The 12,813-nt window shown below is 35.4% G+C and overlaps 1 protein-coding gene across 1 annotated transcript in view; it reads right to left on the bottom strand.

Moving 5' to 3' along the window:
* NOX4 (NADPH oxidase 4) overlaps positions 1-12,813 on the bottom strand; it is a 236,498-nt gene that overhangs the window by 126,242 nt on the left and 97,443 nt on the right. Inside the window, exons 6-8 of the mRNA XM_007938086.1 lie at positions 11,447-11,546; positions 11,031-11,103; positions 7,982-8,062 (exon numbers count right to left, since the gene is read on the bottom strand). Of these exons, the coding sequence (XP_007936277.1) occupies positions 7,982-8,062; positions 11,031-11,103; positions 11,447-11,546 (254 nt within the window). The remainder of the gene's footprint in view (positions 1-7,981; positions 8,063-11,030; positions 11,104-11,446; positions 11,547-12,813) is intronic.

The raw sequence follows: 12,813 nt of genomic DNA on the forward strand, positions 1-12,813 counted from the left end.
ATCTCAATGGGTATTCTGTCAATTCCCAGAGCCTTGTTCTTCACCAATTCCTTCATTGCAGCTTCAACTTCCTCCTTCAGTACCATTGGTTCTAGATTATATGCCACCTCCTGAAATGGATGAAGATTGACCAGTTCTTTTTGGTACAGTGACTCTACATGTTCCTGCCATCTTCTCTTGATGTTTCCTGCATCATTCAATATTTTGCTCTTACAATCTTTCAATATTGCAACTCGAGGCTTAAATTTTTTCCTCAGTTCTTTCAGCTTGAGAAATGCCAAGTGTGTTCTTCTGTTTTGGTTTTCTAATTCCAGGTCTTTGTACAGTTTATTATAGTAATTGGCTTTGTCTTCTCGAGCTGCTCTTCAAAATCTTTGGTTCAATTCTTTTGTCTTGTCATTTCTTCCATTTGCTACAAGCAGCGAGGCAGGAAAGCAGGGAGAGGACAAAAAAGGAAAAGGGGACCAGAACAGATCAAGGAGTCAGCTGCAGGGATCCAGGTAAGGGTGGTTGGAGAGGTTTCCAACAGCTAAGGGAGACAAGCTTGTCTGTCAGTTTGTCCTACTGTGGTAACGTGTTGCTGTGAGTATTGAGGCTGTGCCACTGGTGTTTCAAACCTAGTGGGGTGCACATGGTGCACAGGTATCAACCTGGCTTGCAGACTGAGACAGACTAGGAAGAAGGAAGAGGCCATCCACTTCTCAAAGAATTGGCCAGGGAAAACCTTATGAATAGCAGAAAAACAATACACCACCAGAGCTCCTTTGTAATCAGATTACCTGGGTCGAAGTCTAAGCTCTTCTACTTACTAGCTGTGACTTTCAGCCAATTACTTCACTTCTCATTACTCCAATTCCCTCAGTTGTAAATGGAAATAATAACCATCATGGTGTGTGTGGGGGGACTTAATGAGACAAAGTATTTGTAAGGTACGGGATAAGTACTCAATGACTATTGACTATTAATATATTCAGAGAAGAAGGTTCAGATAGTGATACAACTTGAAATATTATGCAAGGAATGTCTGAGTAAAATTTAGAGAAGAGGAAGGATTCAATTTCCATGGCCTTCACAATTGTAGATTTTTGAATCATTGAATAGAAATTATAGGAGACTATAGTGCCTAAGGCACTTGACTGCTAACCAGAAGGCTGGCAGTTCAAACCCACCAGCCACTCGGAAGGAAGATGGGGCAATCTACTTCCGTAGTGATACTGCCTTGGAAACCCAAGGAGGGGTCGCTATGAGTCGGGTAAGACTTGACAGCACATAACAACAACAAATTCTGGTTAGGGAGTTCTAGTGGTGTAGTGCCTAAGGTATTTGACTGCTAACCAGAAGGTTGGTGATTCAAATCCACCAGTTACTCTATGGAAGGAAGACTGGGCAATCTACTTCTGTAAAGATTTACTGCCTCGGAAACCCAAAGGGGGTTGCTATGAGTCAGAATAAAAGAAGAAAGAATTTTGTAAGAATTAGAGATTCCCAAAGACAAATGGGCTTCTTTGGAACTGAACTTCCATCTAATAGACATATTTTAAGGGATATTTAAGCAGTCTTGGTCAACATATCCTTTACGCTTTCTTCTAAATTTTAGATTCTATTGGGGGTGAAAAAAAAACTGACCTTAAAAAAAAACATATGAAGCAACTGCTCTTCTTGCTGCAAAAGTCTGCTTAGGTAGAGAAAACAGTTAACAATATCTGACCAATTGCCCGTCCTTAAAAACCAAAAATTTTCTATTAATTTCCAGCCCCTGTTGACCCTTCAATTCTCTGAACTACTAGAATTCTTACAAATAAGATATGTTTATATTTTCCATTTGTAATTCTCGCTGGCTTTTTCAATTAACTATTTTAAATAATTCTAAACTAATTATCAATGCCAGAAGAGTGGAGAAGATATGTTATGTTGTTCTTTTATACCATATAGTACTTAGTGCATTGATGTACACAGAAGTAAATGCCCAGCAAATCATCACATTTCTGTTCAATTATAAAACACACCATTTGACAGAAAACTCAATATAACTCTAAGAACTATGTCTTGAACTACTGCTGTTTACGCATAACCAAAAAGCTGGAGAATGGAATAATCTAGGTATTTCAGAAGATGCATTTAAATTCTCAACATCGGCACAAAATAAATATATTTACCTATAGACAGATCCTTTTTCAATCAAAATTACCTCTCAATTTGATAAAGATAGAAAATTTATCAGTTGTTTGTTCTACATCTGAATCATAATCTACATTACGCAAAAGTAAACTTCACAGAAAGAAAGGTACACTAATATACAGTGTATATTTTATGTCTTGTGTATGTGTTGCATGATGTTTATTTCAATGTTACAATCACTGTTTTCTTCATTTCTACTGATAATATGTAAATAACTATTAATGAAGTTGGAATACAGGTTGTCCCTGACTTACAATGAGGCTCCGTTCCAATGACTTCATTGTAATTTGCTTCTAACATAACTCAAGTAACTGTTTTTAGTTTTCATTATCATTGCCTTTTGTTACCAATTTTTATAAATCTGGTATTTATTTGTCTTTGGAGGTTGAAAAACTTATATGTAAACTTATAGATATAGTTTAATCCATATATACATACATTAAAAAATACACAAAATATAAAAATTTCTTCCTACGATGAAGAAAGGTTGGACATTGGCATTTTGTCACTTGGAGTAATAACTCTACTTGTGGAAGGTTCTGGATCATCTGGATTATCCCTAGGGATGAGGATAGTGTTTCTAGTCCAAAAATTAGAGTTCTCTGTATAATCCTTTTCTTTTTTCCTTCTACATTTTGTGGTAACATCTTGCTGCTTCCTGAATCCACCTATCAACTCCAGCAAAGCAGTCAGCATTTGAGTCCATGCTTTCAAGCAACTAAAGCCCCTGATTTAGTACAAAAATATTTTAACTAATTCCTTCACAAGAAGCTCTGGTGGTATAGTTGTTAAAGCATTTGGCTACTAACCAAAGAGAAAGATGAGGTGGTCTGCTTCTATATAAAAGTTTACAGCCTTGGAAACCCTATGAGGCAGTTTTACTTCGTTCTAAAGGGTCACTATGAGTTGGAATCAACTCAGTGGCACTGGGTTTGAGTTTTTCAATCTTTTCACTGTAAATTTTTTTTTTACAATTTCTCTCAACCTCTTTATTATTATTTCTTTCTTCTTTACCATTTCTTTCATCTTCAAAATACCTAAAGACCTGATCCATCAATTCCTGTTCTTCATGATCTATCAGCTGGTCCATGTTGGTGCTAACAAGTTCTAAATTCAGCATTCTTGCCATATGGATGATTATTCCATTGCTCTCCTCCATCATATTATCCAAATCCAATGCATACAGCATGTTCACATAAGTCAACATTTTTTTCTATATCCCCTGCATGTGTTTTCCCATAAATTCCTCTCTGGAAGATGCAATGTTTTAGATAAACTGAAGAATATTATAATTCTCCAGAAATTATGTAATGTTGTTGTTGTTGTTGTTGTGTGCCGTCGAGTCGGCCCCGACTCATAGCGACCCCTCCTTGGGTTTCTGAGGCAGTATCACTACGGAATACTGTACCTCTATCTATTGCAGGTATTGTCTGAGCAACCATAATCCATAGCTAGTATGCCTTGAATGTATCAAATGCACCTTGATCCATACGCTGAATCACAGCTGTCATACTGGGAGGTAGATACACCACTTTCACATCTTGATTTAGTTCATCTACATGAGGAGGATGTCCTGGGGTATTATCAAGCAGCAGCAGAAACTTGAAAGGAATGCTCTTTTCTTTCAGGCAGTTGGCATGCACTTCTGGGATGAAACAATTTAAAAGTCATTCTTCAAATAACACAATCATCATCCAGGCCTTGGAGTCACTTCTGAGGTAGACTGGCAGCTTATTTTTGTCAACGTTTTTGAATGCTTGGAGGTTTTCAGAACAGTCAACAAGAAAAGGTTTTAATTTAAACCCAGCAGCATTTCCTCCAAGCAGCAGCATGACCCTGCCTTTAAATGCTTTCAAACCAGGCATTAACTCTGCCTCATTATGAATATAGGTCCACTCTGGCATCCTTTTCCAAAACAAGTCTATTTCATTCATGCTGAAAATCTGCTCTGGTAGATATTATTCTTCTTGTATTTGTTCAGCTCATCATTAAATCCTTCGACAGCTTCAACACTGGTGCTTCCTGATTCTTCAGTCATACATACATTATGTAAGCCAAATTGTGGTGTTGCTGACATTAAAGCACAGTACTCACTGTAGTCTTCTCCTGGCTGTTTCTTAAGGCTTTTAGAAGGGCTAGGTGCTTTTGTTTGAATTGTCATTAAATCCATAGGAAACTTTCTAATGGATTTGGTCTTCTATCTAAATCATCAACAGCTTCTCCATCTTGTGGATTGGCGCTTGCTTCTCCTTTGTTAAAATTGTCAATTGTATGCCAATAACTCCTTTAACTGCTTCTAAAATCCTGTTTTTATCCTTAAAGGTTGTTGAAACAGTCGAATGAGACAATCCTTCCTCATGTGCTCTTTCACCGACTTTCTTTCCATTTTCATAGGCCTTAATGATCTTCATCTCTATATCCGTATCTACAGACTTCCTCACCTTATTTTTTGGATAAGAACTTTCAGTGGCATGACTTCTTTTGCTGGACATATTATTGGGGTACAAGCAGTGCAGGTGTTACAGTTAGAGAAACATGAATAACTTGCCTTCAAATTAACAACTGATGCTTCTTATGGTACGAAACACTGAATAAGATCATGCTATATCCTTCATTTTCTATAAGAAAGTCAGTGTCAGTGTCAGAACAATGAAGCTGGAGCCATAATGACTGTAGGGCACATGTGCAGTTCAGCTGTCGTGTGTTGTTACAGTTGAACATTGCCCACCTTTCTTTCTGTTGACTCCTCACACCAACTATATTGTAGACCAGGTGGTAGCCTCCTCTGAGGCAATATTTTAACAGTAAATCATAAAACTGAAATCTTCAAGTGAACATTTGAGAATAACATCAGCAATTTACATGCTGCAGCACTGTATATAGCATATATCACTAATGATAAGTTATACCAAAAAAAAAAAAAAGGACAGTTATAAGTGTGGTTTGTCATAACTCAAATATATTATAAGTTTGGGACTATTTGTAACAGGTTGATTATATATAATTTTCCTGCAGATATCTTTTGCTATTTCTTTGTACAAATTAAAGTTACCTTAATTTTGTATTATGTTCTATAAATAACAAAATCAAAATTTAAATATGTCCTACCTTTACCCCCCAAAAAAGGAACTTCAATATAATTTTCTTTAAACTTAAGAAGTCTATTTGAACTCCTGAACTTCTAAAAAAAACCTGTTCTACTTCGAATTACAAAGAAGCAATTTTATTTCAGAATTTTAGTTTAGTAAAAGTTGAAGGGAAATGCATAATTCATTATATTAACAAGTGACTACATTTTTCTCTCATATATACATAAAGATCACAACTCCAGATAAGCTAAAATTATACACTTAAAAAAAAAACACAAAAGCAAAATCTCAGAAGTACAGAGCACTATAAAAAAAATAGAGCCTGGTAGTAAAGAATAAAGGAACCCTAGTGGCACAGTGGTTAAGCACTCAGCTGCTAACCAAAAGGTTGGCAGTTTGAACCTACCAGCAGCTCTGTGGGAGAAAGGTGTGGCAGTCTGCTTCCATAAAAATTACAGCCATGGAAACCCCATGAGATGGTTCTACTCTGTCCTATAGGATCACTATAAATCTAATTCAATGGCAATACATTTGATTTGTTTGTTTGTTTTGGTTTTTCATTTTAGTAAAAAATATGAATTTTTGAATCAGGATATCTGAGTTTGAATCCAGGATCCATCAGTTATGTAAACTTCAGCAAGCTACTTAAGTTCTCTAAACCTCAGATTTCCCACCTGTAAAAGGTGTTTAATATTATCTATCTTTATAAAATTCTGAGCATTTAATGATATGTAAAATGTCTTGAATGATACTTGGCATATAGTAAATGTTCTATAACAGTTTGAAATAATTAGTAATATATAATCCAATTCATAGTATTACTATTTGATTATTCTACTTTATGACCATAGCCCTAGACAGGCAAATATACCATCAAAACACAGAACACAAACCAGATTCTTTTGGTTGCTTTTGGTTGTCCTAATGCCCCACAAAGGTTAATGAATAAAACCTGGAGCATTCAATGATCATAGCCCTCTTTCCTGGGCTGAAATTGCTAGCTAGGAGTTGGAGTTACAGTGTGTGGCCATGTTTCTGATGGGGTACAGCTCTATAATCTAGAATGATAGTACAGAACAAAGCTAACCAGGACATATGAGATACAGACTCATTTAAACTGTTGTTTAAACAAGTGGTCTTGAAAATTAAGGGGGGGGGGAATATATTGAACATGTACCCTGAAGTAAATATATAATTTATGTACATGTCCTGAGAGATACTGTACATTATATAACATTCTCAAGAAAAGACTAAAAGCAGGTCAGAACCTTTCTCCAAACACTTTTTCCCAGAAAACATTTGGGGTTAAGATAAATTGGGATGCCAGCTGTGTTACCAGGAAACATTGTTTATTATTAGTGAAATGCATCTGGACTGGGAGGACTGAGTGTACTATAAAACAATTTTGGAAATCACAGGCCTCAGCTTCCCTATGTGCAATGTACTCTTGTAACTGAGGGCATTCCTTTAGGGGTGTCAGGCTGTTACCAAGGTATTGCTTCTTGTATAGCATGAGTTTTACCCAAGGGAAGGTAGCCCATGCCCATCCATAAGGTTCTCCTCATCTTAAAACTGAGTCGCTGCATGAGGTGGAGTAGCAGGGAGGTGAAAATAGTTCCTGAACAATTATAGAGGTCCCCACTTAAGAAAACCCTGACATTTTCCTGCTAACATTCTGTTTCCAATCTTGCATCCTTCTGCTAAAACAAGTGAACCTGATACCAGATAACAGCCTACTGTGTCATAGTTTATTCGGAATATGCATATACAAAACAGAAATCTTTAAATGTGCATATTATGTTTGTGTGTGAGATTATATACATATATATTGTGTCTATATCCCAATGGATTATCTTAAGCACTGTACTTTTTTTGAGCCTACTGCAGTAACCACCTAGGATCCATGATCCACATATATATCAGAACACTTTGGGTATATTTTTTATAATAAGTTTAGAATTTTTTTTTTTTTTTTTTTGATGTTTGCCTTGTCTTCAGTAAATGTAAACTTTTGGGTCTTTCTGCAACTATGACTGCCTCTGAGCTTTTCTAAATGAAAAGACCAGTAACTCTATTGTTAGATATTCTGCAGCTGCAAGACAAAAGCAGTTTCTGAAAATAAAAATACTAAAATATCTTCTTAAAGTTCGTCATTCTCATTCTTATTCACTTTAGTTTAGAGGCTATCAAGATGTGTCTATAAAACCAAAACCTAACCCACTGCCATCAATTCCAACTCATAGTGGCTGAATAGGGCACAGTAGAACTCTCTCATGGGGTTTCCAAGACTGTAATCTTTACAGAACCACACAATCACATCTTCCTCAGAGTGGCTGGCAGGGTGAACTGCCTACCTACCATTCAGTTAGCACTTGAGTACTTAAACCACTGCACCACCAGTGCTCCTTTGGATGTAGAGCAGGCTTTAAAGACTGAACAATGTGTACAATTAATTCTAGTCATCAATTTTAATATCATTTCCCACTAGTTTCAATAAAATATGCTATGCTAAATATAGAATAATGCTACCTTATAGAGTTAATCTTTCATAACCCCATTTTTAGGCACACATGTTTTAATTTCATTTCAATTATTTTCCATATTACTTACTAGTATATCTGAAACTATATTACAGGACATTAATCTAAAACCTCCTCAATTCAATTATATGCAGGAATAAGATAAGAACTATTTTAGGCATTCTTTAAACTTACCCTGAAACATGCAACATCAATAGCATGTAGAAGACAAAGAAGAGGTTATGAGTATACCAGAAGATGTCATAGTTAGAAACTCTGAAAAAACAAATAACAGTTTAGTGCTACTTCACATTTCATCTCACTAAAAGGACTGCATACCGTTTCAAACATATATCACAATTTAAGAAACCTAAGAAATGAGTTCATCCAAGATTAGCTCTATAATACCAAAGCATCACCACACCACATGTAAGAATTTGATAAAAATTATCAATAACAAATTATCAGCTTGAAGGCTCTTTGTATTTTGAATAAAAATACATGAAAAGAATTAAATAAATTATTGTAAAGTTATTTTGACGCAAGGCTAAGAAGTGGATAAAGCCTGCTAATTTATATTTCTGTTGACTTATTTATCAATATTTTTAATTTTCAAATGATTTTTGAAACAACTAATGCTCCCATCCCAATACATATTTTAGTGTCATTCAAAGGAAACTCAAAGGGAGAAAATTAAAGTAAATGCTTTTCCTGGACAGTGATACTTGAGAATGATACCAAGGAGTAATTGTCCTGGGTGAGAACAAAAAATCTGAAAAGGAAAAGTTTATGACATGCTTGAGAGAAATAGAAAGATTAGCAGTTATTTCATGTCTGGGAGTAGACAGATATTCATGTATCAGCATCTTGGAGGTGGAGAGGAGGTATTTGGAAAGTTTCCCCATAGTATTCTAATATAACCCCTAATAACCTTGCTAGAACCTCTGATCTAATTAATTGTCAATTGTCTTATACGTATTTAATTCATAGTTGTTGTTATTATTAAAAAAAAAAAAAAAAAAAAGACCACTAACATTTAGGAGCTCTGGTAGCATAGTGGCTAAGGCACCTGACTGTTAACCAGAAGGCTAGCGGTTCAAACCCACCAGCCACTCCTCGGGAGGAAGATGGGGCAATCTACTTCTGTAGTGATACTGCCTCAGAAACCCAAGGAAGGGGTCACTGTAAGTCGGGTCTGACTCCACAGCACATAACAACAACATTCTGGCAATATATACAGTACATAAAATCTTCACTAAATTTCTTATCACAAGTAGAGTGTTTAAGATATTTTGAAAAGTAGAAGAAATACATGTTACTGTGCTTTTTCATTTTTTTAAGAGTTTGTTTTACCTTCAATGTTAGTGTACATTTAGTTTCACTCCCCATTTACCATGCCCAACCCTAACCCAGTCTCCTCCCCTCACTACCCAGTAACCCTCCCCCTGTGCATAGTTATCCACTCCAGTTTGTCCTGCATTACCTCGTGTGAATGGGTGCCCCTTTGGTGCCCCGTGGTCTATTGCTGCAAGGGAAATATTTCCATAGAGTATGTGGGTGTGTCATCCTGGGTTGACATTATCATGTACATCTTGTTAACTATTGGGCTGAGAGCCAGCCCCCTGAGTGTGCTTTTTCATTTTATTTTCTTTAACTTATTACACGTTGTTGATGATTTTTTAATTTAAATTCAAAAAAATTGCCAGACATGGAATTGCTAGATCAAAGTACATACATTTATAATGCTTTTGATACATACTGCCAATTGCTGTCTATGAACATGTTTATCAATTATAAATCCAGCAAAGCTTGTTTTCCCAAACCCAGACTACACTTAGTATTATCACTCAGTTCAGTCATTCAATATGGATTGGCTACAGCAGTAACTCATTTTATAAATTTTCCACTATTTTTTATGAGATTGCATATTATTTCATCTGTGTATTATTTTAATCTCTTCTGTAATTTTTCTGTTCATAATCATTATCTATTTTTAATAAGCTATTGTTCTTAATTAATGTGTTTAAACTTTTCATTTTAAGAAGCCCAAACTGGAGTAGTTCCATGTGATTGGTAATAACTTCCCTCATAATACATTTATGTTATTATTTTTATGATGTACATCAATAAGCAGAAGTTTTAATTTTCATATTTTTAGGAAGTCAAATATTTCCTACATGATCCCTCACCCATCTTGAGGCCTGATAAATACACATTTCAAGTTTCTTCTAAATTTTTGATGTTATTATCTTTTATAATTAACTCTATAATTAATCTAGAATTTCATTCATTTAAGACTTGTCTTCCTCATAAGTTTGTATGGCACCCTTATTCAGTCTCGTAAATAAATCTGGCAGATGCCCTAATTTTTCTTTAACAATGCCTAAAAATGCAAAAGTAAGTTTGTTTAGGACTGTTTTATCTAATTAAAATATCTCCAACCAAATGAACAGGTATTTGCCTTTATGTAAGTAGTTTTTAATTCTTATAAAAAGTCTTTAAAATATGCTTACCACATGGCTCAGCTACTCTATATCTATATAAAGTGCATTTTCCTTAGGAAATAACTGAAAAAGTATGCAAAGACACATTTATGGGGCTGTTCATTTTAGTATTGAAATAACGAAAAACTGGATCATCCTAAAACACTGAACAACAGAGGACTAGGAAAACAAAGTAATGTATATTTATATGGTAATACACTGTGCAATTAGTAAAAAGGATGATAGAGAAATATTGACTAAGGTGGAAGAAATGTTCATAACATTTAAATAGAAAGCAAACTTTAAATACTTTGTATAACATGATCTAATTTTTGCAAAATACATAGATGTATGTAGAAAGAAAGAAAAACGCCCTCTTTAAGTGGTATATTCCAAGGAATTTTCAAAATCTTTGTGTCTATGTTAAATTCAATCTGATGTCCATAGAGGTACACTGCCTTTCAGAGGGTTGACCCTGAAGAACTTAAATTTCCTTAGTCATCACATTAAGTCTCCATATACAATTCTTTACCAACCTAAAGAAGTTGACTAACAAAGAGAATTTAAAAAAACAGGAACTGATAAAAAGAAATGTTTGTACTTCACTCTTTATTACTGAGAATATGCCACTAATCAAGTTATTGCATTGGCTATGGAGGTTTTGGTTAATCAAGGCTTTTCCACATGTGGAAATGAAGATAATCTGAACAAAAGCTTGATAATCTGATAAGTAAACATGGAAAAAATGGCTTGGAACTTACCGGATCGCATATGTAGAAGCTGTAATCATGAGGAATAGTACCAATACCATGCAGACGCCTGTCAGGCCAGGAACTATAAAAATGTATATAAGTACATTTTAACTTAAATCATATTGAGAAAAAAGTACTAATTATTACTTGATAATCCAAAGTACTAAGCAGCTCTGTGGGAAGTCCAACTAAACCACTTATCTCCATGTATGTTCCACCTCAAATAAGACTTTTTGCTAATTATCACAGTTTCAAAGCACCGAAGACAAGCAGACTTTTTTGCTCCCTTTAAACGGAAAGTACATTCTTTATAATCCTAAATCTTCCATTCAGATTGGTAAAATATGTAAAATAATTTTCACTCTACACTAATTGTCAGTAATCATTGCAAAGGGAAAGAGTTAACATTGAACAATGTCAAGTACTGTTTTTTTCCACCACAGTACTCACCGACCCACCCCCTTTTAATGGAATTAATATCTCCTTTGGTTTCAGTATCAAGTAATTTCTTTTGGTCTTCAGTACCTGGAATAATTTTGGTGAAAAAAAGTAAACAAAATCTAAAACTTTCTAACCTACTTATTAAGACCCACATGGGAAATGAGGAGAATTAGTCTTTGGATTTTTACACATTTGGACACTCTTTACTCCTCCCTCTTCTCAATACTAAGACTTGAAAGCCTAACAAAACTTGTTGTTTCCTGATGTGTTTAATTCAAATAATCTCTTCTCTACACTTCTTTACCAGGGTACTCTCTTTCCCAAGTCTTTTCCATTTTCTTCAGGTGAGTGAGTGCTTAAATTTTAGGGATAAGAAAAAAAGCAAACTAAACTAGTTCACACGAAAGTCTTAAAAGAACAGAAAATGTACTACTTAAAAAGAATTGCATGCCTACAAAGTAATCCAGCCCTTTACTCAAGAGAAACACAATACATGTTCACACAAACCCTCACCCAAGAATATTTATACTTTATTTTTAACAGACAAGAACTGTAAACAAGTCAAATCTTCATCAACAGAGTAGTGGAGAATCAATTGGAGGGAGTCCACAATGGGAAAATTAATCAGCAATAAAAAAAACCAAATTGATGATATATATACACCAACATAGATGAATCACAAAATTATTAGGCTAAGTGAAGCAAGCCATGTTGCTGTTGTTAGGTGCCATAAGTCAATTCTAATTCATGGTGACCCTATATGTACAGAGTAAAATTGCCCCATTAGGTTTTTTTTATTATTTATTTTTTATTGTGATTTGGGTGAAGATTTACAGAACAAATTCACTTTCCATACAGCAGTTCACATATACTTTGTCGCATGTCATTGACCACAGTTTACCACAATGCAACAGCTCACCTCCCACTTCATCCCCATAGTTACCTCTTCCCAGTGTCCATCCCCCCATACTCTCCTGCCCCCTGAGCTATCTTCCTGTGCATAAGAAGCCCTTCCTTCTCCCATGATTGTTCTCTCCAGGGTGTGTGTCTACTTGAGGTAAATGTTTAACTCACATGCCAGTACTTTGTTTGGCTGGAAACCACAGGTGTGGGTTCAATCCCAGACCTGAAGGGCAGCTGGGGGCCATAGTCTCAGTGGTTCCACTAGGCTCTACTGGACCAGAAAACCTGGTCCCCACCTTTTTTTTTTTGCCTCCAAATAATTTTTAACTTTGTTCCACATTGTTCTCCTTCTCTATCCAGGATCTCCTACATCCCTTCCAAGTGGATGATAGTGGTAGCCAGGCACCATCTAGTTCTTCTGGTCTCATAGTTGTATAGGTTGCAGATC

The sequence above is a fragment of the Orycteropus afer genome, unplaced genomic scaffold (assembly GCF_000298275.1).
Source record: "Orycteropus afer afer isolate SDZICR_OR568_19922 unplaced genomic scaffold, OryAfe1.0 scaffold00047, whole genome shotgun sequence".
Classification (NCBI taxonomy): Eukaryota; Metazoa; Chordata; class Mammalia; order Tubulidentata; family Orycteropodidae; genus Orycteropus; species Orycteropus afer.